The sequence below is a fragment of the Octodon degus genome, unplaced genomic scaffold (assembly GCF_000260255.1).
Source record: "Octodon degus isolate 3935 unplaced genomic scaffold, OctDeg1.0 scaffold00083, whole genome shotgun sequence".
NCBI lineage: Eukaryota > Metazoa > Chordata > Mammalia > Rodentia > Octodontidae > Octodon > Octodon degus.
Genome location: NW_004524659.1, coordinates 5142558 through 5161276, shown reverse-complemented (window position 1 = coordinate 5161276; position 18719 = coordinate 5142558). Strand labels below are relative to the sequence as shown.

Genomic DNA, 18719 nt, shown 5'->3' with positions numbered 1-18719 from the left:
GAAATACTCATTCTATATTATGTACCCAAAAGCATATAAAACAATGTTCAAAGTAGCACAATTCATAATAGGGAAGAAGGCCTAGTAATAACACAAATGTCTGTCAATAAGAAAATAAATTGTAGTCTTTTAATACAATATAGCAGTGAAATAAATTAGAGTTACATTACAGATGCTAATCACATATACATATACAGTGATACTAAGTGAATGAATGAAATACATTATACATAAAAGTATGTATTGGGCCAGCCAAATAGCTCAGTGGATTAAGGCGCAGGGACCAGGGGTTCGATCCTAGGTCTGCCATGCTGGCCCCACCCCTGGAGCATGCTGGGACAGCAACTGAGACTGGGCATGCTGGCGTGAGCCTGAGTCTGATCTAGTAGTAAGACCCTGAATACCCTGTAAACCCTGCCCTAAAATTTTTAAAAAAAGAGTATGTATTACATTATTCCATTTCTCTTAAGTTCAAAAACAAGGAAAAGTAATTTATGATGTTTGTGGTCCAGACAATAGTTACTAGAATGGAGTGAGGTTAGTTGCATATTGGAGGGCCCATGAAGGGGATGCTGTTGAGGGACTCCCATGATTTACATTAAAAGCATGAGTTGATATCATCATTCACCAAACTATACATTTACGATTTATACAATTTTCAGGATGTACGCAAACTTCAATTAAAAAGTTTAAAAAGTTTATATAGAGAGGTAGTCAAAGAGGGAGACGTGAGGAAGAACTCCACACTGACAGCATTTCTACCTGGGCATCTCTCTTGTGAAACAAACTATGCCTGCTTACTTAGGAACAAGCACTGAAAGGGCAACGTCTTTCTGATTATTTCTTTTTTTCTGGTTAGCCAGTGAATTACAGAGCAAGGATAAGGTTAAAGACTGGGTCCAGTAGCTGCTGCTACTAGACAGTTATCATTTACTGGCTGCTTATTATAAGACAGTACTTTATATAGCACTTCATATAATCCTCACAACCTTAATTATCCTTGCTTTATAAATTATAAAACCAAGCACAGAGCAGTGAAAGAGTTTGCCCAAGGTCACAAATCCCACAAATGAGAGGGTTCAGGTTCGATCCCAAGACTATCTCTCTATTCCCACGGCCTGCACTCTTATGCATGAAGTTGTACAGGTCAAACAAATACATTCAGTGAAGGACTAGAATGGGAGCACAAAAAGTAAAAAAGGAAAAAGTATCAATATTGCTGAAAATCTGTTATAGAACTGGTGAGCACGAAACATGCTTTGTGCCCTTGTACAAAGATGAGCTATGTGAGAAGACATTCTCGCTGACAGAGAAGTGTGCTGACAGAAACTCACCACTGCCCTTTGTGAGCACAGTTCTCAACAAAATATAGGAACTCAAGAGATGTAGAGTACAGACTCTGAGAAAAACCAACAGCAAAGTGATCATGAGTGTGCCAGATAATGGCACTGAATGAAGCAGATAGGAAATAAGACAAAAAAACAAACAAACAAACAAAAAAAAAAACCAAAAAAGAGTAATCCTTAAGTCAGACAACGAAGCTATACTAACTAGTTCAATTTCCGACAAAAACTATGTAACAATGAAGAAAAAGTCCTAAAAATACTGGATATAACATGTTCATCCATAATGCATATTTCAAAAGACAAAGAGGGGATCTGCATTTGAGGTATTTAAAGGAGGTTAAAAGAGTCAGAAGATCAGAAAGTAAGATTTGTAAAATGCTACATGAATAGGATTCTCAGTGTTTCCCCTTGGCAGGAAGATCTTAGGCAACTATAAGTAATCCTGAGTCTGTAAATATTTTAAAGACATAAGAAAAAAATCTCTAAGACATCAATAGGTATCAAAATGAGTCTTTATGCTGTAAGACTAGTATAATCAGGTAGACACAAAACCCTCTAGTAAGGGTTTACTATTAGAAACCAACCATTAATCTCTTTCATAAATTTGTCCTAATTATGCATAGGCTGAGGATCGCTTATCCAAAATGCATAGGACCAGAAGTGTTTCAGACTTGGAATTCTGGATTATGCACAATGACACATCCTGCATGAAACCCGAGTTTAATCACAACATTCATTTATATTTCATAGTATCTCACACACAGAACCTGAAGGTGATTTTATACAATATTGCTTTAGTGTACCTGCATTTTGCTTGTGAGCTGTCATGTGCAGTCAAGTATGGAATTTTCTAATTGTGACATTAAATCAGCACTCAAAAAGGCCTTTTGTGATGTTCAGAGTCAAACCCTCACATGCCAGGCAAGTGATATGCCACTGAGCTATGTCTCCAATGCTTGGATTTCTGGGTTGGGGTGCTCAACCCGTTATTTGTTCCAAGCCCAAGGACAGCAAAGACGATGCCTTTTTTTTTTTTTTTTTTTTAAATGAATAGTCCAAGAACAGTTCTTGGAACACATCTGCTTGGTGCTTCTTAATGAATGGATGAGCTGTGTAATTCTAGAACCAGAAAACATTACTTCCCAAATCACATGAATCTGGCATGGCATATCACCAAATTCAAGAATAAAAATACTTAAAATAGATAGGCAAAGCCTTCTCATATCAAAACTAGTATCTGTTTTGCTCATGTTCTCCTAAACATTCCCAGCTTTAACCATGAATGATACATGTTCAGTCCTACTTGTCATTCCTTACCTAGAATTGATAGCACTGAGTAACTATTATCATGACCTTCATTATGTTCTGGAAAAAAAAAAAATCTTTCTTAGGAATCCTAATCTTGAAGACATTTGAAATAAAAATTATAAATACTTAAATAAGGTCGAACACCAAGACAGCTAGACTGCAAATAGATGCACTCTCTGAAGCATGATTACAAACAGGTCTGCGGGCTAGCAAATTAAGCACATATTAAATATTTAAAGCCATATACAGAATAAAAGACTACCACACTATTGGCCAAATAATGAACTTTCATGTGTTTATGTTATTATTTAAATTAATAGAGAAGGGACTGGGGATTTAGCTCAGTGGCACAGCACCTGTCTGGCAAGTCTAAGGTCCTGAGTTTGATTCCTAGTACAAATACATGCATAAATAAATAGAGCAACTTTCTTATATTCATTTGTGTCATACATGTAAAATCTGAGAAGAGTTAAGACATGAAAAAAAGCTTTGACAAGGGAGTAAAAAAGTTCATGTCCATGGCATCACATCATCAGTCACACTGGCCAGCTCAGCTCTGATGTAGGAACCTCATGTCCCACTATGGCTGCAAGCAGAACAAACTGCTCTAGGACAAGCTGGGCAAGGTAGTGCACGCCTGTAATCCCAGAACCCTGGGAGGCTCAGCTCAGAGGAGGACTGGAAGTGCCAGGCCAGGCCAAACCAAAAACGAAGGGTGGGGTATAGGTCAGTACAAAGGCCCTGGGTTCAATTCCCAGTGCCACACACAAACAACAACAATAACAACACAAAACAAAAAGTAACACATTATTTCTTTACAAAGGCAAAGTTTACTTAAGAAATAATTTATCAGCTAATTCTGAGAATGCCTATATTTTTTCTAAATGCACATTAGAATGAGCTTTGTAAAAAATCAATTCACAAAACTGAATTCACCTTATTCTATATACATGACAATTCCACGTTATAGGCTAATTTTCAATAAAGCCTTTATAGGGAATTGAACTGACTTTAAGACTTAGGGACCTTTTGCTGAAAGTAAAGTACCTAACTACCAAATTACTGATATGTACTCTAAACCAAAACCTGCTATAATATATACCCAAATGACATTAAGTTCAAAGGTTATCTCCCTGCATTTCAACTAGAAAAAATGCCTAATGTATTGAGGCTTGAGCTTAAAGTTCCTTAACACACTAAACAGGACTTGGGAGGCCAATAGGTGAAAAGTTTGTTACCTAGTACCTACGATTCAGCAAGTGCTATGAATTGGTAATTATTTCTATTTTCTTTCCTTACTACTAGTGTTGCAACACAAGCATTAAAATTCTAGGATTATCATACTTACCTGTATGGTTTATCAGAGTTATGAATTCTTCTGTGGTTTCTGACACCAACGTATGTTGTACTTGTGTAACTGCACACATCACATCTATACTGTTTCTGGATTGAAGACTTACTCCCTAGACAAGGTATTTGAGAATTTTAGAAGCATGCTTTGGTAACATTCAAATCACAGCATTTATATTCCATAGTAAATGAATATTTATACCACACAGTATTAACACTTCAATCAAGGTTTTCTCACTGCTTAAATTTAACAAGTTTGAAGGGGCTTTATAGATTCTCTGGCACCTACACTATCAGCAAATATAAACCAAACATCATCTGACCCGTGAATAAAGATAGGCTAAGCTGGTTTCTATAAACTTTGTATAAAATTCTAAAAGTATAATGAACTTGCTGCCAGCTGCTCTACTGACTGTGGAGCTGAGTTAACCAGAGATACACTGTTAATCTGAAAGGTGCTCGTCTGATTAATACTGGATATACTATCTTGAAGAAAAATTTGGCAGTGAGCTATAATTTAATACTACAGTTGCATATAAAGTATGGCCATGAAACACATAGCACATTCAATAAAAAAAAGCATACAAGTCTTTCATTTTGTGGTTTTCCCCTGATTTGCAATTAATGTCAGCTATCAGTTCAACATGGGAAGAAAAGCAACTGAAAATTATGAAGTGCTCTACAATGTAGTATAATTTTATCTAATAAAATGGCAGGTTACAGGGGCAAAGGTCATGAAAACATATGCAGCTCTCTAGGAAAACATGCATCTGATAGGAACAAGCAATGTTACTTATTCTGCAACAGGGCTGAGTAGTTCAAGCATGATGATATAAGTCACTATTTGATCACATGAAATGTTTCCTGAAGATATTTGGGCTTTATCTATTTTTCTGTCAGCATAAAGTCCATAGCTATTCCTACCCTGCCTGCTTTATATTCAGAAACAAGGCAAGCATGGGAGTTTAAAAATTTGGCAAAGCAGGAAGAGCTGTGTGTCCTTTGTCAGAAGAAAGCTTAGGCAGAATACCAGTACACAAAGTATAAAAGTAGAATTAGTTGTACAAAAGAAAACCCACAGTGAAATTTCAGCAAAGAAAATCCTTAAGTTAAATTTAAGCTTTCTAAAATTGAAATCTTCTTTGGCTAATAACACTGTCAGGCAGAACAAAATGCCCTAATTTCCTGGTATAAATCTATAACACTAATACATAATCATAATTATAATCTAAGTACTGCTTTTAATTGGTAGGTTAAAAACTTGGACTTGATTATAAATGGCATTGTTCCAAACACAGTTTGAAAAAAAAAAAGAAAAAATGAAGTGAGAAATATTGGATAATGGTTTTGTGTGAGAAATATTACAGATCAATGACAACTAATAGAAGTGACAGATGGAAAAACTTAATATAGCACAGAATGAGAGCCTATGCTACTTCAAACAAATGTTTCCAATGGAAAGAGTGGTATTAAAGTTCTAAAATTTAGGCTGAGTCCTTGCTCTGCCACTTACTACTTGTATGATCAAGGGCAAATTATTTTACCTCTTCAAACTTCAGTTTTATCATCTACAAAATGGAAATATTAGAACCTCACAGTATGGCTAGGAAGTCCTATATTTTTTTCTTCACCAGAGTTATACATTACCTGCCTGACTGGGTAAACTCTTTGCCCTATTACTGAGTATAGATTCTCTGAGGCTAAGGACCTGTCTGCTTTGTTTATGCTGAACCCCCAGGTCTTGACAAATTATAGGTTCCAAGAAAGGAGAGTTAATTAAATTTCATGAAAAAACACCACATGAAAGTGCTTTGCCCATGGCTCTTCTTAGAGGACCTATGGAGTCTGCTGACAAACCCATTAGTCCCTTCTAAGTTCTCCACTGGCCAGGGTTCAAGGGCTATGACACCCTTCATTGTACCCCCAGCACCTGGCGTAAGTACCCAGTTCAAGACAGGCATGCAAGGCTGTTTGGCTGAGTGGAGCGTACTGAAGTACAATTACACTGGACTTGTGTTGAACGCTTACCTGCAAGTATCTATAGTTTAAGAATGGTAAGCATATCTCACCCCTCTTTTTTTTTTTTAAACAAATTTACTAAGTAATTTTAGAAGTTTCAACAAAACATAAATTTTTACCTTCTTTGAGAGCTCAAAATTTGTTCTTTGGCCTGTCAACAAGAGTTTTAAAGTAGCTAATGCTGAATTAATGAGGTACTCATGCAGGTGTACGTATGCAGGATGAGATCAGCTGTTGGGAATGTACACTACAACAAAGGGGCAAACAGTGACAAGTGGGGCCCAATGCTTGGCAAGCAAGTTAAACCTCTGCATCTAAGCCTAAGAACAGGAATATAATCCAAAAGGAGCCATGCTCTAAAGCAGAGTGTGGTGGACACATGCAAACACGGTAAAGTTTGGAATGATTATTTTAATTTTGAGCTGAAATTTTCATAGTTTTATTAAAATAGTAATATTTAATCTGTCAACTATTTGAGCACTTGTAAATTTTGCTTTTTAATATAGTACTGGAAAAGATACATCCCAGCACATATTAACTGTAGGTGATGCTACTGAGTAGCACTTTGTTCCTTCGTTAGGGATTTATGGTCCAATCATTTCTAATGTTTTAATGTCTCCTTTAAAGGGGATATGGAAACATAATGAATTAAAAATAAAAAGAGGCATTGAGAGTTATTTTGTAAGAAGGGTACAAAACTGTTTTAGCTCAGCCATCTATTGCAGAAACAGATGCCATGTCATAAACTCCTTTTGTTTTGGATAGTTTTACAGGGATGACATCTGTTTGACAAGGGAATTCTGGTGCTACAGTGGTGTCAAAATCAGTTTTTTCAGAAACATTCTAGAATCAGTTACGCTTTCTGGGGTATAATTTAATGAAACATTATGGTAAAACATTTCACTTTGCAGTTGTTTCAAACTTTAATTCTTAGGAAATCTAAAAAGGAAAGTCACCCCAATATGTTTTATTTCCCATAAACCCTATGTACCACGCTTGAGACATTTAAAGCTTATCAATTTAAGTGAGCTGGTGCAAAGTAGTACAGCTTATTACACTTTATCCCTAATTCTCTGGAAGTGGCATCCACCTTTTCATGGAACTCTTAATTAAATCTTTTGATTCTTTAATATTCCTATTACCAGAAACTCAATTGACTGGTACCTAACTAGTATATAAAAGGATCAGTGTATTTTTTCAATGAATGCAGATGAAATCTGGCAGTCACACATGAAGAATAAGATCACAGCAGAAAGCTTCGGTTACAGTTTGAGGTGGGGGTTTACCATCTGTAAAAGCTATGTTCTCTGTAGGTCGACAGGCGGGAGGAGAGGGAAAGGAGGCTTGCTTTCTATGCTTCAGCCTCTCCAGCTTGTTGGCAGGCCATCTTCTAAGGGTCTGTGGTACAGCATGGCTCTTGTAGGGCAGTCATTTTTAACTGCAATTTCTACTCATATAATGGAAGCTAAATCCTTACCAATCAAGTAAAAATTTCATTTAGTACTCAGAATTTCCTTTGGAGCAAAGCTAAGGTTCACTGACACCCATAGTACAGAAGTAGAAAAGAGTATCTATTTTAGTCCTGAAAATAATTTACATGACAACAAAGGACATTTTTCACTCCATACATCAGCCACTGCAGCCTGTATTTAAAAATACAGATACCTTCCTGCACACATTTCCCATCAGTTGTATCACTGGGAATTTTTGGCTCATTGGAAGTTGCCATTGACAAGGTGTCTGGAAGGCTGTGCTGTTCTCTCTCATGATTCCTCAGATTACTCTAAAAAAAATGAGAGAAATTATGTAATTTTCAATAAATATACAGGTGCAATTACTAGGAGACTAGAAAAAGGGCTTAACTGCTTGCATGGACTATTATCTAGAATATATTACTAACATCTTAAAATGAAATCCTCTGAAACATTGACACATTTGACAATTTACAGAAAAAAAGGTAAGGTAGTTCCTTTTTTTACATTATCTGAAAGGAAGTCACTTCTACTTAGAAGGTGCTGATGCACGACATGTACACACTTACCAACCTCTGGCCGGCTCACGATGGAAAGAGCAGTGTTCAGGATAACACTTCTATAAACATAAATTCAGTCAGTAACCCCTGGACTCCTGCTACTTTCTGCCTTTATATAAACTTGATGTGCTAAGAAGACAACTTCTCCCTCAAGGACAGAAAGCCTTATCTATTTCCACCCCTCCAATCAGTACCTATTTTTCATAGCAGCAATAAAAGAAACTTCTAGAACTTATTTTTGCAGCCCATGTGGATGTACTACTTAGAATTTTATAAAGGTAAGCCAGGCAGCGATTCTCAAATAGAAAAGACTGTTTTATTCCTGATTACCTTTTTTACAACTACATAGGCCCCCATATTCTGAGTAATGAGAAAAAATTGTGTATAATCTAATTAGGCAATTAAAATACATTTTATACAATTTTTCAGTCACTTGACACACTGAAAAATTCTAAACCAATGAATGATTCGGCGAAGGCAAGCTCCTTTTACAAAATAAATCTGATACTGGCTGATGGGTTCATAGTTGGTACACCAGATGAAGAGTCAGACAGTTGGAATAACTCTTCAAAGTTTCCCAGACTGCTCATTAAGCACAGCATATATGGCTTTAATTCCCCTGTACTGGCTTTCTCATACACCATTTTTTTTCCTCCTGATAAAGTGAAAGAAATTATGTAGTTGAGCTGAGTTTTTGGGACGTATGAGGAAATACTTGTTTTGTGTTCTTAATATACAGTTACATCTGTGTAGGTCAAATGTGTACATGTCAATCTACTATGAATTCTCTTGTGATTTAAAAATCAATACTCTTTTAGGGGGGGACAAAGTCTCATTAAGTAGTTCAGGGTAGTCTTGCACTCACTATGTAGGCTGGTATGGCTTTCAACTTAGGGCATTCCCCCTGCCTCAGCCTCCCAAGTGCTAGAATTACAGGCAGGTGCCTCCATGCCTGATAATTTCAACCTTATACATACTAAAGCAATAAATACTGAGACCACTAAAGGAGACACCAGTCTTGGGATACACTTCTCAATCAAACTTGGACTTCAAGGTCCACTTTATTTTTTTATTATTTTTTTTTGGTGGTACCGGGGATTGAACTCAGGACCCTGTGCTTGCCAGGCATGTCCTTATAATCTACTGAGCTATCGCCCCAGTCCCCATTCAGGCCCAACTTTTAACACTAATTAGCTGTGATTCCCCTGGGCAAATTATCAAATTTTTCCAGTACTTATTTTCCTTATCTACAAAATGAGGTGGCTGCATTAGATTTATAAAGTTCTCTCCTCAACCTAAAATTCTGAAGTCCCTGAAAGATTTAGTGAAGTGTTGCTTACCTTATAAGGAAAAGATTCTTCACACTGCTTACATTGGTATATTTTTGTTTTGCAGTGGCTGATCATGTGGCTCTCCAGATCTTTGCTGTTGTCAGCTACGTGCTCACAGATAGGACACTGATATGGCTGTCTCTGCCGATGGACTCGCAAGTGTTGCTTGATGTAGCCCTTGTTACCACTTGTGTAGTGGCACAGGCGGCAACGGTATGGCCGTTCAGCATTAGGGATATACTCCACCACATTAGTCCCTAGCAAGCTTGTATCGCTGTTGGGTTGGCATTGGGCATTGTCCTGCAACTCTTTCAAAATGTCATCATCCGAGGCATTTTGGTCAGTCCTTTCTCTCAGTTTCTCAATTACAGTGAGCAGGGACATGCTGATACCTGTCTTAACCTGCCCATCTGACAATTCCTGTCTACCCTCGGGGAGTGTTACCAAAGTAGAGCTGCTTTGGCTAAAACTAGTTAATCCATCAGAAGAGTTTTTAAGTGGTGACATAATTTTTGAATATGCTGCCAATGTACTCTCTACTTGCTTTTGTCCAGTATCTGGATCTAAAAGGTTTATATCCCCATAGTGCCCAAGATTAGCTCTCGTTAGTTCTGCAGCTCTTATAGGCATTGTGACAAGGGCTTCTGCAGCTAAAGAGTGCAGCCTAAGAGACTCAGAATTTGTCCTTCTTCGGCCTGGAGGGGCATTCTCATCGGTACCTAGGCTTTTACTCACTAACTCACTGTCTTTCTTCTCTGGATTGCTCCAGCCTATAATCAACCCTCCAATATCAACAGTACATTTCTCAGCCTGATAAACATCATCTGTTCTGCCACATTCAGTCTGGGCTTCTGTTGGGTGGTGGTTCTTCCCCTCTTCAATTTCAGCATTCATGAGGAAGTGTTTCTGTGAAAGAGTTTCTTCAGCATTTGGCAAACGTTCCACTATCACATTAACGTGACCTTTTTTATTTGAGCTACTGCTAATGATTTTCTGCGCTGATGAAAGCAGGCTGTCGGGAATCAGATTTTCCTCTGAATCGGACATCACTTCTATTATTTCTTCCTCATTAGGGTCAAGGGTAACTGACTGACTTAGGTGTACTCTGCCTTCTGCAGTCTGTTCTAAAGAAGAGGAAGATGATAATGGTTCTGAGCTGCAAATCTGTACTTGCACTGATGGTCCATTGTGGATACTCAGTTCACTATCTCCAATAGCAATAACTACAGCATCAACCTCACCTGGTGCAGCAGACACTGAAGAATCCAGCAAACCAAGGGGCTCGTTTTCATTTTCAAAGATTGGATAGGTACAGTCAACTTGGCCTGCATGTTTCCAAGCGTGCGTCTTTAACATTCTCTGCTGGCCACAAGTGTAACTGCAAAATAGGCATCGATACATGCCATATTGTTCATATGCATACCACTTTCTTCTGCCCATTTCTGTCATGGATGCAGTTTGGACATTAAGAGTTTGTGGACTGTCCACTTTTCCTGGGGTATCAGGAATGGTTTCAACATTTCTTTCTGTGGTTCTCTGACATAATGAATTGGAGGAACTTAAGTGCTGTGGGGCTTTGGATTGGGAGTGACTGTTGGCATCATTTTTGTGGTCATTTGCCACATGAGCTTCAAGCGCCTCCTGGCTTCTGGATGTAATATGGCACTCCGAGCATATGAATACCACTTCATTCTGCTGACCATGCTGCTTGATGTGGTCTTTTAACACAGAAAAAGATGACGACAGAAACTTACAAAGGCCACACTCATAGGACATAGCCTTCCCATCGTTCTGGACAAGAGAGCCAGTGATCAAATTTGCTTGCGATACCTCAGCTCTTCTAATACCAACAGCAGGTGATGGGGTTACTTTAGCTGGAATCTCACAAAGTTCTTGGGCTTCAAAACACTGTGTAGTAGCACTTGAACGCAAGCGTTTTTTCCCAATTAGAAGACATTTCTGTGACTTTTCGTGCTCTACTATCTTGCTTAACTTCTGGATAACATGGATTAAGGGATCTGCTTTAAGTTTTCTTTGTTCATCGACTTCCAATGACGGACTGATAACACCTTCGGCAGTCAATACAGCTTCCTGTTCCCCAGTATCTGGCACCAACATGGCAACACTGCTGCTTTCTTCCATATCTAAAAGAATGACATGCAGGAAAAAGACACACCAGGTTACAGGATAATTACAGCTATACAATTCAGAAAGTACATTCCAATTTTAGTGTCTAATCTCATCTAATAACTTTCTAAGCTAGCAGCTACCTATCAATGTACCTGGTTATTCCCCAAGTAGGCTTAAATTTCTTAAGAATTTGTCTTTGAAATGCAGTCTTCTGTAAAGCTTGGTGATGGAGATCTTGCTGTCCATATTTCTTTGGAAATAACTTTGCTTTGTTTTGTTTTTTGTATTTTAGTACAGGGTCTACAGGGTAATAATTCTCCTGTTTTCAATCTCCCAAGAACTGGGATTACAGGCGTGTACCACCTTGCCGTCTCAGTGCACCCTGCGGGTGGGGCTGGCACAGCATGCTGGGAATCGAACCCTAGCTGCTGCATCTGCCTAAGCAGGCACCTTAATCTGTTGAGCTATTTGGCCGGCCCTGAAAATGACTTTAACAATGTTTATTTCCATTTTTCTTCACTGACTTTGCTCTTGACATCTAGCTGGACCTTATTATTACTTTCTGTTTTGCAGAATACCAAAAACAAATAAACAACAAAACTCCTATTTTTTGATTTAAATATAGCCATTCTCAGGGCTCATGTTACTATGAAACAGCATCATGTAAAGCCAATATGATCTGATACAATTTGTTCTACAGTGCTAGGCACTGAGGCAAGGGCTTCATGCATGCTACGTAAGCTGGTACCACTGTACTACACCCCCAGCCTTGATAATTTTGAGGAAGTACTTTTTATACAAAAATATAATTGTAGATTTATTACTAAAATCACAATATTTTCCCACTCCACATCTTTGAAATTGTGAAAATATAGTCATGTGAACTATTATAAAGGACATAGTAAATTTGAGATGTACATCCAGATGAAACTAAATAAACACAATGGCCCACTTCCTTCTTTCATTTCCTTTGATTTATCTTCCTGAAAATAAACCACAAAGTACGCTGTGGTTTTTTCCTAGAAGTCGTATTAGTGGTCAACTATTACTCATACCCACATACATCTACTTCTTTTCCTAAAAGTGTAAGGTACATTAGAGAAGGAAACAGCGACATTCCCATTGTGTTTCAGGTCCTGAAATGAATGGAATCCTCAGAAGAGGTTATCTGTAGGTTCCAATAATGCATTACTGCCATGAAAGTCACCAAAGGTAAAATACTCATAAATCTTTCTTCCAAGTCTTGAATATTCTTTGTATTTCCTGGCAGCACTTTAATTTCAAACATTTCCTTTGGCTTAAAGTAAAATTAATTTGTTGACTTGGATCACATTTTTAAGCTTAGGCTTTTCTCCAGCAACAAGTTTTGTTTTTCCACATTTTAGGTGCATTCTGGAATCTTACAACATTTAATAAAAGCCAACAAATTTTAGTGGCACTAGCTACAGACCAAAGACCAAGGTATTCTTAATCTTCAGTAGAGGCTCTGTATTTTTATTTCAGATGGCGACTCATGGCTCCTCTACCCCACACAGCTGCATGAGCACGCCAGAGCCCTTGCAGGATCACACTGAAAATTACCCTGGTGGACTCCACTAGCACTCAAACTTGCTTCGGTGCTAGTCTGCCTGCATCATCTCTTGCCAGCAATTATGATTTTCCCTCTTATTTTCTCCTCTTTCTGGCACACCAGCTCTCTGCATCTTTGGTCTACATCAGGCAAAAACACAAACATTTTACCCTTGGCTTCTTTAGTATTAGTCCTTCCCTCTTTCCTAATACTTTGTCCCATCAGGTCAGCTTTATTCTCTTTTTCTGGGGCATGTCTTCTACTTGTCCTCACAGCTGGGAGTACATTCTACAACTACTACAACACTGCTGCTAGTCTAGTTCTCAAAGGCTAAAGATCCTTCAGTTATTCTCTCTAAACCACTTGTTAAAAAAAAAAAAAAAATTTTTTTTTTTTCATTTTCCTCAGAAAGAACAAAGGTCTTTTTAGATGCTCACACTCAGCCTCAAGTTACTGAAGAGATGAAGGGCAAACAATTTGCTTCTTTGGAAAAATTCCTTTGTCAATTCCTGAATCACTTTACTGCCTTAGAATTCTACACTTTCAGGTCAAAAGGAGCTGTGGCTCTTTATGTGAGTTCCTGTTACGATTATTAACTTAAAGCTGGATTTCTTTCTGTTCAGTTGTTAAATGCAAATTAGTTAAATAGTAAGTTTAGTAACAGGAATCCCCATTCACTTTCTTGAGCAAGCTATGAAGTGGAACATCATATATGGCTGATTGATAACCTAGAGGTTAACAGTAAATGTTTGCTGGACAGACTTTGCACACTCACAGAATCACAAAGGTGATTCATTTTATTTCTCTTCCAGTTAATGATGTAATAGGAGGGCGACAGCACAGTGCAAAGTGCACCCCATGGATATTTCAGTGTGTTCCTAAAAAAAAGAAAGAAAAGAAAAAAAGAAAGAAAGGAGATAATGAAGAGAGGGGGAGGAGTTCATCTTATCTCAAGAAAGACCATACAAAAGAATCTGACAAAACACATTTTTAAAGCTGTGCCTGCTCAGGCATTAGGAACTAATGGGAATTTGCAGCAGATGCTCCAATTTTCCCTGAACATTTATGTAAGTATCTCATTTTAGAGGCTGCATACATTTGGGGATAAGTACAGTAATGGCAGCTATAAAACAGGCATGTCAACATAAACTATATCAGGAAACACCTGAAAAACCAGTTTGGGTCCACATGCAAATATCAATGCACAAGTTAAAACTCAGGAAAATAGAAGCCTCTGTTAAAAAAAGGTTAGACAAACAGCTCACATGAAAGTATACACACTGGGGCAGTTATCTTAAAGCCAACTCAAGTTTTCACAAAAATTTTAATTAGATCTCTTAAGAAATCTTACACATGATATACATATCTACACATTATATGTACTCTACATGTACTTATAGTCACATACACATATAACCTTAAGGAAAGAATAACTTATTTGAATAAAAGAGATGAAGTTGCATAAGTATCTAAGAATTCTTTATGCTGTTGTACTTGTGTAAATGTTTCAAGTTTCTCATTAAAAATTTCAAAACAAAAAAAGTGCAAGGCATCAAAAAAGTAGCAGGAAAGATGAAAACATTTTAAATTCACAGCACTGATAGCTGTAAACCAAATGGAGTGGATAAGATAAACACTCAGAAGCTAAAAACAATGAATAGTTTTTGAATAATGGAATAAGTAATATAAAGGGAAAATCACCAGAGGGCAACAGTCAATGGCCAGATCCTAACAGAAATGAAAGAACTCCCTTGGGCTAGGAAAGTAAGCAAAAGTCTTTCTGAAGAGGTAAGATGTACACCAGACCCCAAAGGAGGTGCAGTGTGCCAGACATCATCCATTTGCCCTTTAGCCTCCCTGAATTTCTCCTACTACTCTGCTCTTGGACCCAGGAGAATGACATTATTAGGCTCCCCTACTCCTTGGTTTCTGGTTAAGATCTGCCAATGGAGAGCCATGACAGATCAGGGGAACATAGCAGACTAAGAACAGGATATCCATCATCTGAGCACGTCACCTCTAGGTCACCTTGGACTGGTTGTGTTCCTCAAAAGAGGGCCACTTCTTTCCAGACAGGCTGCTCTATGAGACTTTGCTTCTGGCTCTGGCACCCCTCCCTTCTCATGATACCGCTAGATGCTAAAGGCATTTTTTTCTTGTGCTCTGCCTATACAAATCCAAATGCTTTCTAAGAGGAATTTTGAAAATGTACTCTCCCTGAATTATCCTAATGTGTGTCACTGGCTTCTTTGGGGAATACTACTGATACAAGGGCAAGATTGACAAGAAAAGCTGCCATACCATCATTTATTTGTGTGAGAATAAACATGCTATTTAGAGCACAGAGAAAATATTAAAATGGATGAACAGGAAAGTTCAATAGAAAGATAAGACTAGAGGCATGAGTGAAACAGATTTTTTGTATGACGTCACTAGATATAACATCAAATCAAACTGTTGCATAGAAATAATCAAAAATTGTATTCCAACCCAGCAAAGTTCTATAATAACCTTTTCCACTAAGTCTTTTAAATCTTTCCTTGACAACAGTAATACTGAGGCAAAAGCTTATAATTAATGTCTTTCCCAAAAAGAGTTAACAGCCAAATTATTTTAGTTGTCTTTATTTCCTTATAATTTGCTATTTGGTTTACTTGTGTATCTAATTAGCTCCTTTTAGTTACAGCAGTATGGTTATCCTAAGTCAAATCAAGCTGAACAATTCATGTTCAACTGGAGAAAGGCTGTAATTTTCTGTGTATATACAAAGACAGCACAACAGCACAATATGATATAAAGAACTGTTTCACACGAAAGATCTGTTCTTTTTTCAACTTGAAAAAAATTGCTCAACAGAAGTAATGCCAATTAATTTTCCATTTTCCTAGATTCTTATAATTCAAAAATACAAAACATTTATTTTGTTCAGACCAAAAAACAATAAGGGAAAGATACTCATGGGTCTCTCCTCTAAAGTGCTGTCAGTTAGCTGTGTGACCTTAGGCAAGTCACTACTTCTGTGGGTTTTAAGTTCTTCAGGTTAAAATTGAGAGGGTGGGGTTGGGTAAACTTTCAGGTGCCTAAATTACAAACTGTGTGTATAAAGTTATTTGGAAGCTGCCTACACTTTGTAGGTTTACTGTACTAATCTCAGCTATAATTCATTTGATTTAAAATATCCCTAGCTTAATGTAATTATTAGCTGCCACTAAGAAAAAAAAGCATAAATATCTTAAGGGCATCAATTTCATAGTGTAGAATTTTTTAGCTGGCACCTAGCCTAAGAGAATATTCTAATTTGGCAGTGACAGTTTAGACATAAGGGCTAACTAACATTTACCAATATTCGAATTTACTAAAATTTACTGGGCACATATAATGTGCCAAGCACAGTGCTAATATGCTACAAAAACGAGTAAGAGGAAAGCCTTGCCCTTGAGATTCAAGTTCAGGGAATGCTGCCTGTGCAGACTCTGTATAATACTCATGTAACTCCTGGTAATAGTAGCCTCTTCTTTGCAGGTGAGGAACCTCACAGTTGTAAAGTAGTATAGATCTGAAGCACAAAGAGATACGCCAGTTTAAGAATTGGAATCCAGTCAATTTAATTCTAAAACTATGCTTCCTTTAATATACCAATTTCCTTTCAATTTTCAAGGAGAACAAGAACATTGAAAAGACTGACGGGCTTTTATAGCTAAGCTATGTCAGTGTATTTGATCCTGGTAACTCTGGGATCTGCTAGATGGTGTTATACAATCTTACAAATAAGGAAACTCAGGGAGGTTTAGGTGACTTACCCAAGGTTACATGGCTGTTAAGTGGCAGAGCCAGTGTCTTTCAAACCAATTCCTGAAATTAATACAGTCCCTTGGATCAATCTTCAAAATTCAGCTGTGACCAAGAACGAAAGTATACAGTATCAAAACATTTCTCTTTCTTGGTGAAACAGAGTAATGTTTCATTTGGGCAGTGAAAAACTTTCCAGTACTTTGTATCAAAAAGAAATTCAGATGGATGTTCATACTATGTAATTGTGTGATATAAATTCACATAATTTATCTAACAAGTGGACATGAGGATTTTGAAAAATTAAGACATAGCTCTGGAAACTTGTAACTGTATTTCTTTTTACCTCATAATGTATGTAACTGGCTCAAGACACTACAGGTTTTACTGACTTTCTAATGAGTATGGAACAGTAAGTTACTATTTTAATCTTAATGCAAAATACAACATAGACAGTGATTATACAAATTATACAAGCATAGTGGGCACAATAGTGGCTTGAAAGTATAAGTCATTGGCTTGATCTATGTGTCTCCTAATGCAGTTTCCTGCCCTGTTCCTACATTTCTTTGCTACCATTTCTTATGCTAGCCAAGAATAAGATGAAAAAAATGCTCATTCTTTTCATTTAGAAAGCAACTAACTTATTCATTTGGTTAAGCAGAACAGTTTACTGGTGAGACTGAAAGCAAATCATTGGGCCTCCTCTCAAGTTAATTTTCAACCAGCTACTGCAGTAAAGAAATGAAGGGCCAGACTTTCTCTTTTAATCAATATAAAGTGGAATGCTGAAGAAAGTACAAACTCAAGGTGGTGATAAATCCAGTGACTGCATGATAACAGCAATGCAGACTGATAGCAAATTACAGCCCAGTGTAGACCTAGAAAGACCAACCATCTTCAGGTTTGGGACAGTTACCCTTTGCCTAATTAATCATCCAGGCCTTCCACACAAACCATTCCCTTGAGACGCCCTCACCCGTCTAAGATCTCTAGTGAGATCATGCCATTGGGGAAGACGGTGAAGTGTGAGGAAGCTTTTCTGTATCAGTTTCTACATCAAAAAGTGACTAAAAGGCAAAGAGGCAATGGGGGTTGAGGAAAGTAATCAAGAGGTAGGCCGTGAACACTGTTAAGTCTATTCCGACTGGCCTAAACGATTCACAACTGCAGATGAAAAAGCAACGCCTCAGGGAGGCCTGAGTGGGGACTGACTAGTGACTGTGTGGACAGCGCCAGGCGCCCCCACCCCTCGCTGCTAGGCAAGCCTGGGTCTCCGCAGCCTAGCCCTAAAAGGCACAGCGGACAGAAATGAGACATGGAACTTGGGGCGTGTGGCGAGCACCGGACTGGTGTTCGCAGTCTGAGGAGGAAAGCGGGCACCGGTTGAGGCCTGAGGGAAAGATGCACATGGCCGGCGGCGGCGCTCACAGCGAAAGGGGCGGCCCCGGGGCGCGGTACCTGCGGTCGGGCGGCGGCTGCTGCTTCCGCTAGCCTCTTTTGGCCGGCTAAGGCACTGTCGTGCACTCGCCCTCGTCCTCGCCCACCTCTCTCCCGGATCCTTTCCCTCTTTTCCCCGCTTTCCCCCTCCTCATCCGGAGCTGCAAGATGGCGGCGCGTGGAGCAGATCACGTGAGCCGCTGGCGAGTCAGGTGATTCGAGTGGCGGGCGGCAGGGGCGGGGCAATTGCCCGGCCACGCCCACAGGCGTCCGGGACGGCTGGTGCGGGGCGGGGCGGGCTCTAAGGAAGGCGAAGGCCCTGGAGCTGCAGTCGCCCTCCCTGGCGGGCGCCCGCGAAATCTCTCTGGTTTATTGCCTTGTTTGTGGTCGTGTAGTTCTAGAAG

General features: G+C 38.6%; 1 protein-coding gene across 2 annotated transcripts in view; it reads right to left on the bottom strand.

The window, feature by feature from the left end:
- Znf507 (zinc finger protein 507) overlaps positions 1 to 18509 on the bottom strand; it is a 30945-nt gene extending 12436 nt beyond the window's left edge. Inside the window, exons 1-5 of one of the 2 annotated variants that reach the window (XM_004636689.2) lie at positions 18337 to 18481; positions 16887 to 16980; positions 9396 to 11530; positions 7689 to 7806; positions 4003 to 4117 (exon numbers count right to left, since the gene is read on the bottom strand). In XM_004636689.2, the coding sequence (XP_004636746.1) occupies positions 4003 to 4117; positions 7689 to 7806; positions 9396 to 11528 (2366 nt within the window). In that variant the 5' untranslated portion in view covers positions 11529 to 11530; positions 16887 to 16980; positions 18337 to 18481. Of the gene's footprint in view, positions 1 to 4002; positions 4118 to 7688; positions 7807 to 9395; positions 11531 to 16886; positions 16981 to 18336 lie in introns of both variants that reach the window. The other variant, XM_004636688.2, reaches the window with a different exon arrangement.
- Between the last annotated feature and the right edge of the window lie 210 nt (positions 18510 to 18719).